The sequence below is a fragment of the Pongo pygmaeus genome, chromosome 3 (assembly GCF_028885625.2).
Source record: "Pongo pygmaeus isolate AG05252 chromosome 3, NHGRI_mPonPyg2-v2.0_pri, whole genome shotgun sequence".
Classification (NCBI taxonomy): Eukaryota; Metazoa; Chordata; class Mammalia; order Primates; family Hominidae; genus Pongo; species Pongo pygmaeus.
In genome coordinates, this window is record NC_072376.2 from 42,390,269 (window position 1) to 42,409,178 (window position 18,910).

Here is an 18,910-nt window from a genome sequence, read left to right on the forward strand (position 1 = left end):
TTATAACCTTGACTATTCTGTGGCATAAACTTTAGGTTTATGAAACAGATGTAGTAATTGAGCAATGTCTATGAAACATAAGAAAAATATTTCAGTCATTTACTATTTTACCACATGGCATCCCATGTGAGATGTGATCAACTTTAAGATTAGCCATTACTTGATATGCTACTGAGAAAAGGAAAAAATTAAATTATGTAATATATTATATTGATTGCTATCTGTATCCCAATTATGGATGTTGTAACTTAAAAAGGTAAGTCTTTGAATTGGCAAATGAGTTCATTCAACTTTTATTGCATGGCTTTAACGCAATTTTTAATTGTCTTAAAATCATAAGACACAAGAAAGTAAAAGCAAACATTCTTACAACTCAATGATTTCCCTTCAGCAACCATCAACTGATCTAGAATTTGACCGTGTAGTGATTTATACCACCTGCCTTCGTGTGGTCCGGACAACCTTTGAAAGATGTGAACTGGTTAGAAAGATTTTCCAAAACCATCGCGTAAAATTTGAAGAGAAAAACATAGCCCTGAATGGTGAATATGGAAAAGAGTTAGACGAACGATGCCGACGAGTTTCTGAAGCTCCATCCCTCCCTGTTGTGTTCATTGATGGCCATTACCTTGGGGTAAGTATGCTGCCCAGGAAAGTCTTTGTCATAGAACCCAACCAGGGCTGATAGAAATCTATAATCATCTATACATTTGCAGCATAACTACTGGAACACTTGCTGGTTTTTTTGGAGCTCAAACCAAAGGGATTGGAGCACTTATTTCTGTCCCAGACAATGAGCTGCCACAGTGCTCCTCCCTGAAGAAGTACAGTGAGATAAAATCAACAAGAAACTGCACTTTTGAATAGAAATAAATGTTTAAAAATATTCAGTTGACTTCAGTTTTGCACTGTGAAGCTTGGCATGTGGGATAAAGACTGTATTTTTAGTGTAGGCAAGAAAAATGGATATTTATAAGATATATATTTATAAATTCTCATATACAGCATTATCAATCAGTTTCCTACCTAATGAACCTAAGATGATAGTCCTGAAATGAAATCAATAAGAAATGGGGCCTGGAGCCAGAATTTTATCCGCTTGTTTAAAATTATTTTTGACTTGGGTAATGCAGCAGTTGGAGACATAAATTCAGGCTTACGGTAAGCAGAGAGAACTCCCAGAGCAGCAGCAGAACATGCCTGTTTCATTTCTCTTTGAATAATACTGTTAGTGTAGTTAACTCCCATTGATCTGTGAACATCCTGTGGAAGAAGCCCACAGACAGGGCTCCAGAGAGTACACTTTGGAAAGGGTGAGAGCAAAGAGCCAAGGGGCACCAGCAACCAGTTTAGGAGCTGACTACATGATCACTTATCACAGAACAGAGACCGTTGAACCACAGATGGATACTTGGATCTTGGTTTCATTTAGCATCTGCTCTTAACCTTCATTTTTCAGAGGAGGTTATAAAAATCTAGAACAGGAGATGCTCACATTTTGTTTCAGGGAATCAATCTGTGTTTTAATATCCTGTCATTTTATAGAAAGATAAATGTAGAGAAGCTGTGATTCAATAGCTATGACATTATGTGATTGTACTTTTAACCAGAGCTGGACACACATTACATTCTGTAGTAGAGGAATGCTGATTTGAAGTATTGATCCTCTTTTTGATGTATTTCAACATATATCCTTAGGTTGCAGAAAATGACAATAGCAGTAACAATCATGGTAAAAATAATAAATAATAATAGTAATAATAACACTCCACTGCACTCGCAGCTTTGCAGCTGTCATTGCATGTAATCCTCAGGGTAGTCTTAAAAATAAACTTTCAAATGGCATACTGGTTAAGAGCAAGCACTGGGGTCAGACAGACTTGTTTTAAATTCCTGTCCTGACACTTACTGTGTGACTCTGTGCTTTGGTTTTCTCGTTTGTAAAATGGGAATAAGAATACAACTTATCTCATATGCTGATTGTGAGAATATTGAGCTAATACATATTAAGCACTTGGTTCCTCTGCCTGGAACAAAGTATGTTTTTAGGAAATATGAACAATTATCCCTGTTTTGCAAAAGAAAACATTAATTCCTTTGCTCCAAGTGACAGAGCTGGCTAAGTGGCAAGGCCAGCACTCAAAGTTATGTCTGTCTGACTCCCCAAACCCTTGCTCTTTGGCACATTACCTCAAGGAAAGGGATCTTTGCCTGTTTGCTGGTATAGTTTTAGGACCGCAAACAGTGCTTAATGCAAAGTAAGTTTTCAAATGAACATATGTTGAACGGACGGATGAATTATGCTATATTGCCTCATCATGTTCTTTTGTTCTCTCTCTAAGACATTCTTTCATAAAGAAGGGATCTGATAAACTCAAACACACTAGGGAGAAAATGTAACTTGTAAGGGCTATGAACATTTCCCTTTTTTAACTTGGGAAAATGTCTGACAAGGTAAGACATTTCCCATTGTGAATTTCAACTTCTGTGCAACTGCACAGTTAAAATTAGTGGGCAACTGCCTTCAGTGCACAGGTATAAAGTTGGCTGTTCTTATTCAGAAGCCAAACTGCTTATCTTCTCACTATTTCTCAGACAATATAAGAGGTTCTAATGACCATCCTGCTGTTTGCCCTATAGTTTGAGGAATCTCATAGGAAGGGTGAAACAGACAAATGAGGTAGGGGGCATGCTTCTTTCCCATTTGCTTTTTTCTGTGATCACTTTATTTATACACATGGTAGCCTAGAGGAGGAAGTATCACACAGGTGCTACCTTGCTGTTTCCGTAATTTAAGCTAATGCTCTGAACCTAGAGAGAGTCCAGAAACAGATATTCCCCCTTCTTTTTTGCTTATGAAAGGAAAATTACTTCTAAATCTTTAATTCAAAATGGCAAACACTCCAAAACAACGAATTCTCCTCCTATTAAAATAGCCTGTTCATTTAAATTGCAATGCACGATTGTAAATGGAATACATTGCTTGAATTATAGGGCCCTTTTCCCGCACTGTGCATGCATCTGAAATGGAAGGATGCCCTCTGCTGGGTTGGACACCTGGTGAAATGTAATTTTAAGGGAGGAAAAGAAGCTGATGTTGGTAATTTCCTCAACATCTGTGGTGTTTTAAACAGGCACATGAAACCATTTGATTTAGTTTAAATTTAGATGGGTGAGAAAAATCAAGATTTGTGAATCATCTGCACAATACAATTTTTTTATAGGAAGGAGACAGAAAAATAGAAAAACAGACAGAAACAGCCAGAGAATGAGGTAGACAGAGACAGAAAGTGAGGCATCTGGAGGCAGACTGGGGGAGATGGGACGGAGAACAAGAGAACATTTTGTAGCTCCCTTTGCATTACTGTCAGTGTTACCCAATCCAGGGGGGGTGGTGCCAGAAGAATTTAGTTATCTTCATCGAAGTGAAAATAACAAAGTTTAATGGACAAGAAGAATTACAAGGACACTAAGCTCTTTTTTTCCTGATGACTCTCTTCCCCAACCAAACTAAAAAATGAAGATGGAAGCAATCAAACAGTCAAGGAAAAAAAATACTTTAGAAGGTAAATCTGCATTGCCCTTGGATACTCCACAGTGGGGGGCAGGGGAGCAAATTCAGTTTGGAACTTGCTTAAGGCAACTGTTTCATTATTTTGCATCAGAAATTTTTTTTACACAAAAAAAGATTGTGTTCAAGTAGTAACAACATAAATTGTCTTAGAAATGCCAGTGGGAAATAAATTAGAAATAGTGGCCTGTCTGGACCAATCATGAGCCTCCACAGTAGAAATCCAAAAAACCCACATTGGAATGGAGCTATAAAATGTAGAATGAACCTAAGTGGGGTCTCTGGTGACAGAGAGAGGAATAAAAGGGCCATTGACAAAAATAGATTTCTTAACTACCTGATATTGAGGTGGGACTGACTGAAAATTCTATATATGTTTAAAGTACTGCATTATTCTATTTAAGAGTAAAGACCACTAGTATTGAGCATAATTCCTTTGCTGCAAGTGACACAGCTAGGTTACAAACTAGAAACACAAACTCTAGGTACATTTCTAAGGAATACTCACAACATTTCTTAGCAGACATGGGTGCCCAAGGAAGCTCCTGCCATAGTCAAGAAGCAGTTGGCTCCAGAAATCCACTGCATTTGTTGTGATTCACCTGTTGCTCTGCAACCTCACCAGCATTTGGTGTTGTCAGTCTTCTGGATATTAGCCATTCTAATAGATGTGTAGAGATATCTCATTGTTGCTTTAATTTGCCTTTCCCTAATGACATATGATGTGGAACATCTTTTTAATATGCTTATTGGTCATCTGCATATCTTATTTGGTTAGGTGTCTGCTAAGGTCTTTGGCTCATTTTTAAGTCAAGTTGTTTGTTTTCTTATTGTTGAGTTTTAAGAGTTCTTTGTACATTTTGGATGACAGCTCCTTATTAGATATGTCTTTTGCAGGTATTTTCTTAAGTCTGTGGCTTGTCTTTTCGTTCTCTTAACAATGTCTCTTAAGAGCAAAAAATTTTTAAGATTAATGAAGTTCACTTTATCACCTTATGCATAATTTCTTTCATGCATCCTACTTTTGATGTTGTATCTAAAAAATCATCACCAAACCCTAGATCATCTAGATTTGCTCCTAAGTTATCTTCTAGGAGTGTTATAGTTAACACGTGACATTTAAGTCTTTATATTGAGTTCGTTTTTGTGAAGGAATAATGTTTGTGTCTAGATTAATTTTATTTTGCATATGGATGCTCAGTTGTTCTAGGCCCATTTGTTGAAAAGACTATCTTTTCTTTACTGAAATGCCTTTGCTGTGTTGTCAAAGATGAGTTGACTATGTTTATATGGATCTATTTCTGGGTTCTATACTGTTTCTATAAATCTATACTGTTCTATTGGCCATTTATCTATTCTTTTACTAACTTAATCCAAATTTTTTAGAAATATTTCTTTTATATCTCACTTAATATGCTCAATATTTGTCTTTTTGAGTATATAGGATATAGGTATAACAACTGTTTTAACCTACTTATCTGACAATTATATCTGTGTCAGTTCTAGTTGATTTCAATCGATTGATATTTTCTTCATTTTTAGTCATATTTTTCTACTTTTATGCCTACTTGGTAATTTTTGTTTAGATGTCACCTATTGTGAATTTTACCTTGTTAGGTAAAAATATTCATTGTTGGAATAATTTTTTATACCCATACATATTCTTCAGCTCTTTGCTGAGATACAGTTAAGTTTCTTAGAAAGAGTTTGATCCTTTGGGTTTTGTTTCTTAAGGTTTTCTAGTCAGGGCCAGAATAGTGTTTGGTCTAAAGCTAACTGTTTCTCAGTACTGATCAAGATCTTGTAAGCACTTTACTCAATGCGCCATGAATTATGAGGTTTTCCAGTCCTACTGGTGGGAACAGGTACTATTTTAGGTCCTTTTCCTAGATAATGTCTCCTTTAATTCTTTCAGATAGTTATTTTGCTTACCTTGAGTGGTTTTCTTAGATGAAGATACTGATCAGCACTCTGCTGAGCAGCCAGTCTGGGCCCTCTACTTATATCCAGAGTTCTCAGTGAAGCTCTTTACTCTCTAAAACACTATCCTGTCAACTCTAGCCATCTTGGTCTTCCGACTCTCAAGTCTGTTTCCTCAATTCAGGAAGTACCCCAGCCCTCCTGTACACAGCTTGGAAAAGGTGTCATGGCAGTCAGCTTGGGTAGCCATAGAGCTCACCATGTATTTTCTACATCTCTGAGATCATCATTCATTGTTGTCTGATGTCCAATATTATAAAATCAAAGGTTAAAACATTATTGTTGTTTATCAAAATAAAACAATTGGTCTATTTTCAGGCAAAATAACAAAGTAAAATAAAATTTTTAGGCTGGATGACTATAACAGTTATAAATTACATTCATTTCTGAGTAATAATGGTTCTTTTACACACACACACACTAAACAACAATGAAACTTAAATCTTTAAAATCTAGGAGGTTTGTATTTTTTTCTCATATGCAAAATGTACAGAAACGTTCACTGGAGAGAGTATAAAGTTTCATGATACAATCTAGGACCACTTTCTAATTTTCAGTTCTGCCATTCTTAGCACAGATCTTCCATCCTCAAGTTCTCCTAATAGTATAAGGTAGTTACTGAAACTCTTGCCATCATACCTGTATTCCATACAGAAATGGAATAAAAAAAAAAAAAAGTACATCCTTCTTAAAAGAAGGAAGTTCCTTTTAAAAGAGTTTTTTTTTTATTTTTTCAGGAATCTCACCCAACTTTCACTTGCATTTTATTGTTAACCTTTAGTAGCAAAGAAGGATAGGAATGTAATATTCTAGATGTCACATTGATAGGCTGAAAAAATAAGGTATTTCTTAGTACTGCATAGAAAAGAGAGATCATAGATATTGGGTAGGCAGTTAGTGTCTGCCAAGGTGATCAAAGCTCATTTTGACTAGAACAGTTCCTTCAAGCTGTATGTGTTTCTCATTAGTTATTTTCATGTAGTCAATGATTCCCTAGTATCTACTCTGTTAATAAGGGCTGTAGAGATGGTGGCCAGCCTTTGGTAAATTTGTTGTTTCTGTATGGGAGTGTTATTATAATTATATAAAATAATAACTAGTGTCATAAACCATTAACAGAAAGTTAAGTGCTTTGTTACGTTTTGAAAGTGTTCTGTTTTAAACCATGTGAAAGTATTTAACATCTGCATGTGAGAAGTAATTTTTAAATTTTGGGGTCATGGGAGTCTTTGAATATCTGCTGAAAGATGTTGATATTTCTGTTTGTGTCTGTTTTCACACTGCTATAAAGAACTACCTGAGACTGGGTAATTTATGAAGAAAAGAGGTTTAATTGACTCACAGTTCTGCAGGCTTAACAGGAAGCACAGTTGGAAGACCTCTGTAATGTAAGCTGGCTGTTTCTGAAAGCATACAGTCATATGCATTCACAAAGAGAACTTACAATCATGGCAGAAGGTGAAGGGAAAGCAAGCATGTCTTTACAATGGTGGAGCAGGAGAGAGAGAGGGATCGAGAGAGCAAACTGGGGAAATGCCACACACTTCCAAACAACCAGATCTCATGAGAACCTGCTATTATGAGAACAGCAAGGGGGAAGTCTGCCTCCATGATTCAATCATCTCCCATCAGGCCCCTCCCTGGCACACAGGCATTACAATTTGAAATGAGATTTGGGTGGGGATACAGGGCCAAACCATATCATTACATCCCTGGACTCTCCCAAATCTCATGTCCTTCTCACATTTTAAAACACAGTCATGCCTTCCCAACAGTCCCCCACAGTCTTAACTCATTCCAGCATTAACCCAAAAGTCCAAGTTCAAAGTCTCATTTGAGACAAGGCAACTCCCTTCAATCTATGAGCCTGTAAAATCAAAAACAAGTTAGTTACTTCCAAGATACAGGGATCAGATAAATGCTCCCATTCAAAAAGGGAAAATTGGCCAAAACCAAGGGACTACAGGCCCCATGCAAGTCCAAAACCCAGCAGGGCAGTTGTTAAATTTTAAAGCTCCAAAATAATCTCCTTTGACTCCATGTCTCACATCCAGGGTATGCTAATGCAAGGGGTGGGCTCCCAATGCCTTGGGCAGTTCTGCCTCTGTGGCTCTGCAGAGTACAGTCCCAGCAGCTGCTTTAATGGGCTGGTATTGAGTGTCTGCAGCTTTTCCAGACACATGGTACAAGCTGTCAGTGGATCTATCATTCTGGGGTCTGGAGAACAATGGCCTTCTTCTCATAGCTCCACTGGGCAGTGCTGCAGTGGAGCTATGAGGGAGCTCCAACCTCACATTTCCCCTTAGCACTGTTCTAGTAAAGGTTCTCCATGAGGACTCTACCCCTCTGGCAGACTTCTGCCTGGACATCCAGGCATTTCCTTATATCCTCTGAAATCTAAGAGGAGGTTCCCAAACCTGAATTTTTCCTTCTGCATACTTGCAGGCCCAACACCATGTGGAAGCTGCCAAGGCTTGGGGCTTGCACCCTCTGAAGCCATGTCCCAAGCTGTATTTTGTCCCCTTTTAGCCAAAGCTGGAGCTGGAGTTGCTGGGATGTAGAGCAACATGCCCCAAGGCTGTACAGAGCAGTGGGGCCCTGGGGATGGCCCATGAAATTATTTTTTCCTCCTAGGCCTCTGGGTCTGTGATGGGAGGGACTGCTCTGAAAGTCTCTGAAATGCCCTGGAGACATTTTCCTCATTGTCTTAGCTATTAACATTCAGGTCCTTTTTACGTATGCAAATTTCTTCAGCCAGCAGCTTGAATTTCTCCCCAGAAAATCAGTTTTTCTTTTCTACCACATCGTCAGGCTGCAAGTTTTCCAAATTGTTATGCTCTTCTTCCCTTTTAAACATAAGTTCCAATTTCAGACAATTTCTTTGTGAATGCATATGACTGTATGCTTTCAGAAACAGCCGGGTTACATCTTAAATGCTTTGCTGCTTAGAAATTTCTTCTGCCCAGATACTCTAAATCATCAATTTCAAGTTAAAAATTCTGCAAATCTCCAGGGCAGGGGAAAGATGCCACCAGTCTCTTTGCTATAGAGTGACCTTTACTCCAGTTCCCAATAAATTCCTCGTGTTCATTTGAGACCACTTCAGCCTGGACATCATTGTCCATATCACTATCAACATTTTGGTCAAGTCCATTCAACAAGTTTCTAGGAAGTTCCAAACTTTCCCATATCTTTCTCTCTTCTTCTGAGCCCTCCAAACTGTTCCAAACTCTGCCCATTACCCAGTTCCAAAGTACCTTCCACGTTTTTATATATCTTTATAGCAATGCTCCACTCCCAGTACCAATTTCCTGTATTAGTTCATTTTCACACTGCTATGAAGAGCTACCTGAGACTGGGTAATTTGTGAAAAAAAGAGGTTTAATTGACTCACATTTCCACAGGCTTAACAGGAAGCATGTTTGGAAGACCTTAGGAAACTAATAGTCGTGGCAGAAGGTGAAGGGAAAGCAAGCATGTCTTTACCATGGCAGAGCGGGAGAGAGAGAGTGAGTGAAGGGAAAAGTTCCACCCATGTTCAAAAAACCAGATCTCAGGAGAACTCACTCACTGTCATGAGAACAACAAGGGGAAAATCCACTCCCATGATTCAATCACCTCCCACCAGGTCCCTCCCATGACCCATGGGAATTACAATTTGAGATGAGACAAATATGGCTGGACACAGGGCCAACCATATCATTAACTCCTGTACCTTTCCAAATCTCATGTCTCAAAAAAAAAATGCTCAAAGACAGCTAGAAAGTAGGATACACTTCACTAAGAACCATCTCCAAGGTACTTTTTAAGATGGGAAGTTAGTTTTCTAAGAATAACTTAAAAAAAAGTCTCTGATATTGATTCAGGGTTCTTGCTCTGTTGCTCAGGCTGGAGGGCACTTACACAATCTTGGCTTACTGCAGTCTCTGACTCCAGCTCAAGCGATCTCCCCACCTCAGCCTCCCAAGTACCTGGCACCAGAGGTGTGAGCCACCATGTCTGGCTAATTTTTAAATTTTTTGTAGAGGTGGGGTTTCACCATTTGCCCAGGCTTGTCTTTGAGCATTTTATTTAGCAATGTGTGACCCATTTCATCACATGTACTATCATAGCTGATTTTAATTTTTCATTATTTAACTCTGGAACTGATGAAATTTAGGTTTTTATTACTCTTCCTTTTTATTCGTTATCTTCATTTCTTTTTGGTCACTTGTTTGATCATTAGAAATTCCATCAGAGATCGGGTTGGAGGAAAGTCTCATGAACATTCAAATCTTCTTTTATTGTTTTGGATCTTATTTGGTAATAGGCAAGATAAGTGTTAAATCTTCAAGCTTTGTTGTTTAAAGCCACGAAGTGTTTGTTCTGGCCTTCAGATAGTACAGGGATAGAGAAATTTAAAATTTAGAACTAAAGCCAGACTTTTAGAATTTAAGCAGTTTCTTGTGTGATTGCTTCTCTGTCCCTTTTTCCTGGATAACTCGGGATAGTTTTTAATCATAAGAACAACAATGACAATGATAGTAAAAGCTAATTTGAATGTCATACTCTGCTAAGCATGTTACATGCATTATCTCTTACTTTTGAAAATAGTACTGTGAATGGTACTGTTATCATCTTTCAAAACCCAAATTTTATACTTGAAGTAACTTAAGCTTAGAGAAGCTAAATCACTATTTAAATATCTTCAGATCACAATTGGTGTAGCCATGATTCAAATTTAGTTGTGTCTGGCTATTGCTTGAGCTTTTAAAAGTTGAGGACTCAAAGTTCTAATCAATTGACAATGGCCTTCAGTTCTACTCTTTAGCAGCATATTTACATGCTGAATTACTTCACCACTTGAAATGATTCCATATTCAAAATTGTGAACTTAGTAACATCCTGCTTTGGTCACAATTTTCTGTCCTTTAGTCTCTTCCATTTGTTCCCCTATTGAACTTTCTCATCATTGGCATTTTTTGATCTTTACTCCTTTACAATTTCTCTTAGCTTATAGTCTCAATTTTGTTTTCACTTGTCTCCTTATCTTACTAGATTCAGTAATATAATAGCCAGTCTATAGTCACTTGTTGCTGAAATTCTATAGACTTTCCAAGTTTGCTAGTTCCCAGTTCTGTGCAAACCCCTCCAGTTGTTTTTTCTTTCTTACTCCACATTGCCATGGGCATGATTTTAGAAAATACCCAAACCATAACAAAAAGGTATAAACAAGGTTGTATTGTCAGCGTTATCTAGGCCCATTACTTCATTTTCCTATTAATATCTTGTTAGTTTTCTATTGTGATCCACATAACAAATTGCTTGACATCTTTTCTAATTTCCCCAAACAGAAGTTCCATTGCCATTTCCTGTTTCTTCACTTTCACAGCTCTAATCTTGTAAAGTCTTTTCATTTTGGGGGTCCTTGCAGATGTTTTTTTTTTCTTGACATTAAAAAAAATACCACAGAACCACCCTCCAGTATTCATTTCTTATTCCAATACTCTGCTTTTGATTAATGGCCTCACAATTCCCCCACTTACTCAGTTTTCTTTGACTCCACCTACTTCCTCTTGCCTCATATCTAGTCAGTTGCCAAGATTTATTGTAATATACGTGGATCTGTATTTGGCAAGTTTTAAGAACTCACCTAAGTGGGTATAGCAAAGTAAAGTAGAGGCAGACATATTTGCATGCAAGGATAAACTCTTTTTCTTACTGGTTATATTTGATGGATATGTTATTTGATCCCCTTTCAATGAAGATAATAGAATACTTACAGTGCTGGATATTGTGAAGATGAAATGAGATGAAGCATAAAAACTCACAGTGGCTAGAACATGATGCACACTCAGTAAACATTTGCCAAAATTAAATATTACTAAGGCTAGAGCATGTTGTCGGGGTGTGCATACAACAAAGCATAAACAAATTGGTGGCTACCTGCACAACAATGTACCAAAGTGCATGCTACAGTTGTTATAGAACTAACAGTTTCATATGCCCACTGCACAGAAACAGACCAATTGCACTGAGACATCAGGGTTTGCAGCAGAGAAAGAGTTTAATGATTGCAGGGTACCAAATGAGGAGTTGAAAAAAGACTCTCAAATCCATCTCCTTGAGGAGTTCTGGGCTGGGGTTTTTAAGTGGATCATGGAGGGTAAGGGGCTGGAAAATTGGGATTGATTGGTCAGGGTAGGAGAGATGAAATCATCAAAATGTGGAAACTGCATTCTTTGATGAGTCATCTTCTTGTGGTTTCCTTTATTAGACCTGCTGAAGTCAGTAGTTTCATTGGTATGAAGGACCTGAAAGAAAACCTCAAAGGGAAAACTGAACGAGATTTCATAATTTTTAAGTGTTTATCTATAGAGCATTAATGGGAACTATAATCTTGTAACAGGGTCTATATGATTCTGAGGCAATAGGTACCAAACGGCTATGATGAGCAAGGTCAGAGAGCAAGCTGATCTAATGACTAATGCGGAATGTGCTGTGAGCTTGGTTTCATTTCATTTCTTCCCCCATCTTCTTTCCTGATTAATTTTACAAAGTTTATAGGGCCGGTTCAGTCCCTCTGGGCTGGATCATACCTCAATCCTGAAGCGAGAGCTAAGACCACTCCTATTGCTTCCTGCTTGCAAGAGGCATAGTCAGGGTAAGAGTCAGGATTAGAGGAATGAAACTGCCTGGAAGTAACCATTAAGCACTCATGAATGCCTGGTTGGGGATCTTGGGGCTGTGGCATGAACACATTAGTGTTCCTGTCCATTGGTTTAGCATAGAATTTAATTGAACACCAGAGTATAAGATATATTACAAGCCCTGTTGTCAGAATTGTGAGCTCAAATTTCAAAAGTCCTTGAAAAATAGACGGAAAACCTTGAGGGTAACTATGAGATCTTATTGCCACAAGTCTGTTCTGTTTGTCTTATGATCTCTGTTTTAACATTAAATCTGGTCAGTTGTGTTTAGACTTCAAAAGAGTGGTATGACTACCTGCTCTGGGTCCACCCTGTACCTCAGTGGGACCCCTGTGGCCAAGGGACTTAGAGCCAAAAGACATATAACCATTTAAATTTTCCAAGATAGATGGGAATGGAGGTACACAGGCATTCATTAATACATAAAAACCTTTTGAGCATTATAGGAGCCAGAAACCAAAAGCCAAAAAGTAAGGTTACAAAACTGACTCATATATAAGTCAATGATAGTCCCTGGGCCTAGAGGGATTGAATAGTTTTAATTTCTGGCTCTGCATCTCATGAAAGCAATTTATTGTCACCTCCTGGGTTTAGAGACAAGGCTGTGGTTAAATTGAGTTTGTCATCCAGATATTGGTGTCAATGTCCAAGATTTAGCAGGAATTAGTGCCCTTTTCAGTTATGTGCACCTAGGAGTCAAAGCCCTGAGACTTAACAGCACAATGATTAGTTAATAGCACCTAATAATGCATCCTTTATTATTTAATAGCACCTAATAAAGGACTCTTTCCAAGGGATGGAGGGAGGCCTTTAACAGATGTCTCTTCCAGCATATGTAATTATCAGGCTGGAGGCGGTGATACTGGAGTCCACGGTCTTACTGGAATCTGTAATCCCCCTCATATTTCCATAGTCACACTCCATCATCTTGTTCCTTCAGTAATCCTGTAGCATTACCAGTAACATCTTACCCTTGGTCCATTGGTTAAATCTTTACCTTTGACTTTTTACATTTGTTTGGCTGTCTCCTTTTCCCTCAAGTCTTATTCTCACAGAAGAAATCCAGAAGTACTACAACCACATCTTCTTTAACTCATATTTGGTATGAAATGTATAGCAGTAAGTACTTTGAAACTGGTTTATGCATAATTCAATTTTCATTCCCAAAACTTAGTCAATTAAAGAGAAAGAACTTTTGAAGCATGCAGGCATTAAGTATTCCTAAATTACAGACCCAAGGAACAGCTTCACCCACAGTCTTTCCTTAATGAAATTCTGTCTTTATCATTTCACAGATTTAAATTCATTGTCACATTTACCCATGACTTTGCCTCTTTGAGTTTTGCCTGCTGTAATTCTCTGTGTGGCAGGATACTTGTAAAGTGGTCTACCAGGTCCACTGTTTAATGATTTTTATATGTCGAAACCTGAGGCTTTAATTTAGTACTTTGGACCTCGGCGCTGTAAAAGTATAAAAGTTCTGTTTATTGGTGACTTGGTCACAGTTAAATGAAGACTTAGAACATGCAATCTGGTAAAGAGCTTGAGGAGTCCTTTAACCTATATGTGTAGCCATTTATTTATTAATTTAGTTAGTTATGGTCTTCATTTGAGTAATGGTTCTATGGCATTTATCAGAGTTTAAAGAAATCTTTAAAGATTTTTCTGTATGTTTTATATCTTTAAAAGATGTTATCTATATCTTTCTTAAACCAATTTTATTTTTGAATTATAATGTACACACAGAAAAATGCATATATCACAAGAGTACAGGTCAGGAAATTATTACAACATGATCACACCCATGTAACCAGCACCCAGGTTAATAAATACAACTGTACTGTACACCAAAACCTCCCATTCTTGGTACCCTCATCTTCCTTCCATAGATAACCAATCTCAAATATTCTTCTGCATGTATGTAATTTTTTAATGGTTTATTTTATTTTATTATAAATTGACAGATAAAATTGTATGTGTTTATCATGTACAACATGATGTTTTGAAGTATATATACACCGTATATATATACGGTGAATGGCTAAATCTAGCTAATAACATAGCATTATCTCACATAGTTATCATTTTTGTGGTGAGACTATTTAATATCCACTCAGCATTTTTCGAGAATGCAATGTATTGTTATTAACTCTAGTCACCGATAGACTGGATGCAATAGATCACTTGAACTTATTCCTTCTATGTGAAATTTTGTAACCTTTGACCAACATCTCTACAATTATCCATCCCCAACTATGCCAGTGCCTGGTGACCACCATTCTACTCTCTACTTCTATAAGTTCAACTTTTTTAGATTCCGCATATATCTGAGATCACGTGCAATTTGCCTTTCTGTGGCTGAATTACTTCACTTGACATAATGTTCTCCAGATTTCATCCATGTTGTAACAGATGAGAAGATTTTCTTCTTTTTAATGGATGAATAGTATTCCATTGTGTATATATATTTCACATTTTCTTTATCCATTTATCCATCATGGACACTTAGATTGATTCTGTATGTTGATTGTTATGAATAATGCTGCACTGAACAAGGGAGTGTAGATATCTCTTTGACATACTGATTTTATTTTCTTTGGCTAAATACCCAGTAGTGAGATTGCTGGATCATATGGTAGTTGTATTTTTAATTTTTTGAGGAATCTTTATGCCATTTACCATAATGGCTATGTTAATTTACATTTCCACCAATAATGTGCAAGTGTTCCTTTTCTCCACATTCTCACGAACACTTATCTTTTGCCTAATATTAGCCATTCTAACAGGCATGAGGTGATCTCTTAATGTGGTTTTAATTTGCATTTTCCTAACAATCAACAATGTTGAACATTTAAAAAATGTAACTATTAGTCATTTTATGCCTTCTTTTGATAAATATCTGTTCATGACCTTTGTTCAGTTTTTAATGGAATTAAAAAAATTGTAGAGTTTTTGGGTTCCTTGTATATTCTGGAAATTCATCCCTTGTCAGACGGATAGTTTGCAAATATTTTCTCCCATTCAACAGGCTGTCCCCTCACTCTGTTGGTAGTTTTTTGTCTTGTGCAGATGTTTATTAATTCAATGTAACACCAGTTGCCTATTTTTCCTTTTGTTGCCTGTGCTTTCGGAGTCATATCCAAAAAATTATTGCCCAGACTGTTGTGGAGAATTTGCCTTGTTTTCTACTAGTAGCTTCATAGTTTTGGGTCCTACGTTTAGGTCTGTAATCCATTTTCAGTTGATTTTTGTATATGGTGTAGACAAGGGTTTAATTTTATTCTACATTTGGATATCCAGGTTTCCTAACATTGTTAATTGAAGAAACTGTGCTTTTCCCATTGTTTACTCTTGGCACGTTTGTTGAAAATCTGTTGGCTGCAAATGTGTGGATTTATTTCTGGCCTCTGTATTCTGTTCCTTTGGTCTATGTATCAATTTACTTACCTTTATGCCAGTACCATGCTACTTTGGCTACTATAGCTTTGTAGCATAACTTGAAGTCAGGTAGTGTGATGCCTCTAGCTTTCTTCTTTTTGCTTAAGATTTATTTGGCTGTTTGGGGTCCTTTGTCATTCCATATGAATTTTAGGATAACTTTTTAATTTCTGTGAAAAATATCATTGTTATTTTGATAGAGGGTGAATTTAATTTGTATTTAGCTTTGACTAGTAGGGATATTTTATTAATATTTTTCTAATCTATGAACTCAGAATATCTGTTCATTTATTTGTGTTTTCTTCAATTTCTTTTGTGATTGTTCTATGATTTTCAGTGTAGAGATCTTTTACTTCATCAAATTTATTTCCAGGTACTTTATTTTTGTAACTTATATAATTGAGATTGTTTTCTTGATTTCTTATGAAGATAGTTTAGTGTTAATATACAGAAATGTTACTAATTTTTGTATGTTGATTTTGCATTTCATAATTTTATCAAATTTATTTATTGGTGCTAACATATTTTATCCGAGTTTTTTAACAGCAATTTCAGCATATAAGATTAAACTGCTTGCAAACAGAGACAATGACATGGTTAGGCTTTGTGTCCCTACCCAAATCTCATCTTGAATTGTAAGCCTCATAATTCCTATAATCCCCCTGGTTAAGAAAGAGACCAGGTGGAGGTAATTTAATCATGGGGGCAGTTTCCCCCATGCTGTTTTTGTGATAGTGAGTGAGTTCTCACGAGATCTGATGGTTTTGTAAGGGACTCTTCCCTCTTCACTTGTGACTTTTCTTTCCTGTTGCCTTGTGAAGAAGGTGCCTTGCTTCTCTTTCACTTTCTGCCATGATTATAAGTTTCCTGAGGCCTCCCTAGCCATACTGAACTGTGAGTCAATCAAACCTCTCTCCTTTATAAACTACTCTGTCTTAGGCAGTATCTTTATAGCAGTGTGAGAATGGACTAATACAGACAATTTAACTTCTTCCTTTCTGATTTGGATGCTTTTTATTTATTCGTTTCTCTTACCTAATTGTTATGGCTAGGATTTCCAGTACTATGTTGACTAGATGTGGTGAGAGTAGGCATCTTTGTCTTGTTCTAGATCTTAGAGGGACAGACTTCAACTTTTCCTCATTGAGTATGAGTTTAGCTATGAGTTTGTGATATATGGCCTTTAGCGTTGAGATACATTTCTTCTATATCTAATTTGTTGAGAGTTTTTATTATGAAAAGATGTTGAATTTGGTCGAATATTTTCTGCATCTATTGAAATGATAATATGTTTTTTTCTTTCATTCTGTTAATGTGATATATCAAATTTATCCTTGGGATGAATCTCAATCATGGTGAATCTTTCCAATGTGCTGTTGAATTTGGTTTGCTAGTATATTGTTGAGGATTTTTGCATGTATTTTTATCAGAAATATTGGCCTATAGTTTATTTATTTATTTATTTTTATTTTTTGGAATGTCCTAGTTTGGCTTTGATATCAGCATAATACTTGCCTAAAATGAGTTTGAAAGTATTTTCTTCATTTTGAGTTTATTGGAAGAGTTTTTTTGGTGTGTGGGGCAGGTAGAATTGGTGTTAGTTCTTTAAATGTTAGGTAGAATTCAGCAGTAAAGCTGTCAGGTCTTGGGCTTTTGTTTGATGAAATACTTTCTATTACTTATTCAATCTCCTTACTCATTATTGGTCTGTTTAGATATTTTATTTCTTCATAATTCATTCTTGGCAAGTTGTATATGTCCAGGAATTCATTCATTTCTTCTTAGTTGTCCAATTTTTTGGTATATAATTGTTGATAAGTATCTCTTATGACCATTTGTATTTCTCTTGTATCAGTTGTAACATCTCCTTTTTCATACCTAATTTTATTTTAGTCCTCTTCTTTTTTTCCTTAGTCTAGCTAAAGGTTTGTTGATTTTATTTTTTTCAATAAACCGATTCAGTTTTGTTGATTTATTTTTGTCTTTATTTCATTTATTTCTGTTCTCATCTTTATTATTTTCTTCATTCTACTATCTTTGAGTTTAGTTTGTTCTTGTACATCTTGTTTCTTCAAGTGTAACATTAGGTTGTTTATTTGAGATCTTTCTTCTTTGACGTAGGTATTTATTGCTATAAACTCCCTTTTTAGACTTGATTTTGCTGTATTCCATTAAATTTTGGTATGTTGTGTTTCCATTTTTCTTTGCCTCAAGATATTTTAAAAATTTTGTTTTAATTTCTTCATTCAGTCGTTGATTTTTCAGGAATAATTTTTTAATTTTCTTGTTTTTGTAAATTTTTTGAAGTTTCTCCTGTTATTGGTTTCTAATTTTATATCGTTGTAGTCCAGAAAGATACTTGATATGATTTTAATCTTCTTAAATTTCTTAAAACTTATTTTGTGGCCTCATATGTGATCTATCCTGAAGACTGTTCCATGTGCAGTTGAAGAATGTGTATTCTGCAGCTTTTTAATGTTCTGTATGTGCCTGTTACATCTATTTAGTCTAGTGTGCAGTTTAAATACAATATATTCTTATTGATTTTCTGTCTGGATAATCTGTCTATTATCGAAAGTGGGATAGTGAAGTCTCCTACTATTATTGTGTTGACATCTATATTTCCCTTCAAATGTATTAATATTTGCTTATATATTTAGGTGCTCCAGTGTTATGTGCATATACATTTATAATATCTTTTGGTTTCCATTTTCATAAAAAATGTTTTAATATCTCTTTGTTTATCAGTCTTTATGTGCCCTTACAGGTGAAGAGAGACCTTCATTGGAGCATTTGGTTGGAACTTGTTTTTTTTTTGTATCCATTCAGCTACTGTATCCTTTTATTGGAGAATTGAATCAATTTACATTAAAGATAATTATTGATAGATAATACTACTGCCATTTTGCAAGTTGTTTTCTAGTTATTTTATAGATCTTTTTTCTCTTTCTTTTCCTTTTGCTGTCTTCCTTTGTAGCTTAATGATTTTTCTCTAGTGGTTTTTTTTTTTTTTTGCTTTTTACTTTCTTTTTCTTTTTGCTTTTTACTTTCTTATGTCTCTACTATACTATGCTTTGTAGTTATCATGAGACTTATAAAAAACATCTTATTTTTATAACAAGTTATTTTAAACTGAAAACAATTTAACTTTGATCACAGAAAACCTCTCCAATTTTACTCCACAATGTGCCTCCCCATATTTTGAATTTTTGATATTTCAATTTGTCTTTTT

The 18,910-nt window shown here is 36.0% G+C and overlaps 1 protein-coding gene across 1 annotated transcript in view; it reads left to right on the top strand.

Moving 5' to 3' along the window:
* GRXCR1 (glutaredoxin and cysteine rich domain containing 1) overlaps positions 1-18,910 on the top strand; it is a 138,613-nt gene that overhangs the window by 71,081 nt on the left and 48,622 nt on the right. Inside the window, exon 2 of the mRNA XM_054485940.1 lies at positions 392-634. Within this exon, the coding sequence (XP_054341915.1) occupies positions 392-634 (243 nt within the window). The remainder of the gene's footprint in view (positions 1-391; positions 635-18,910) is intronic.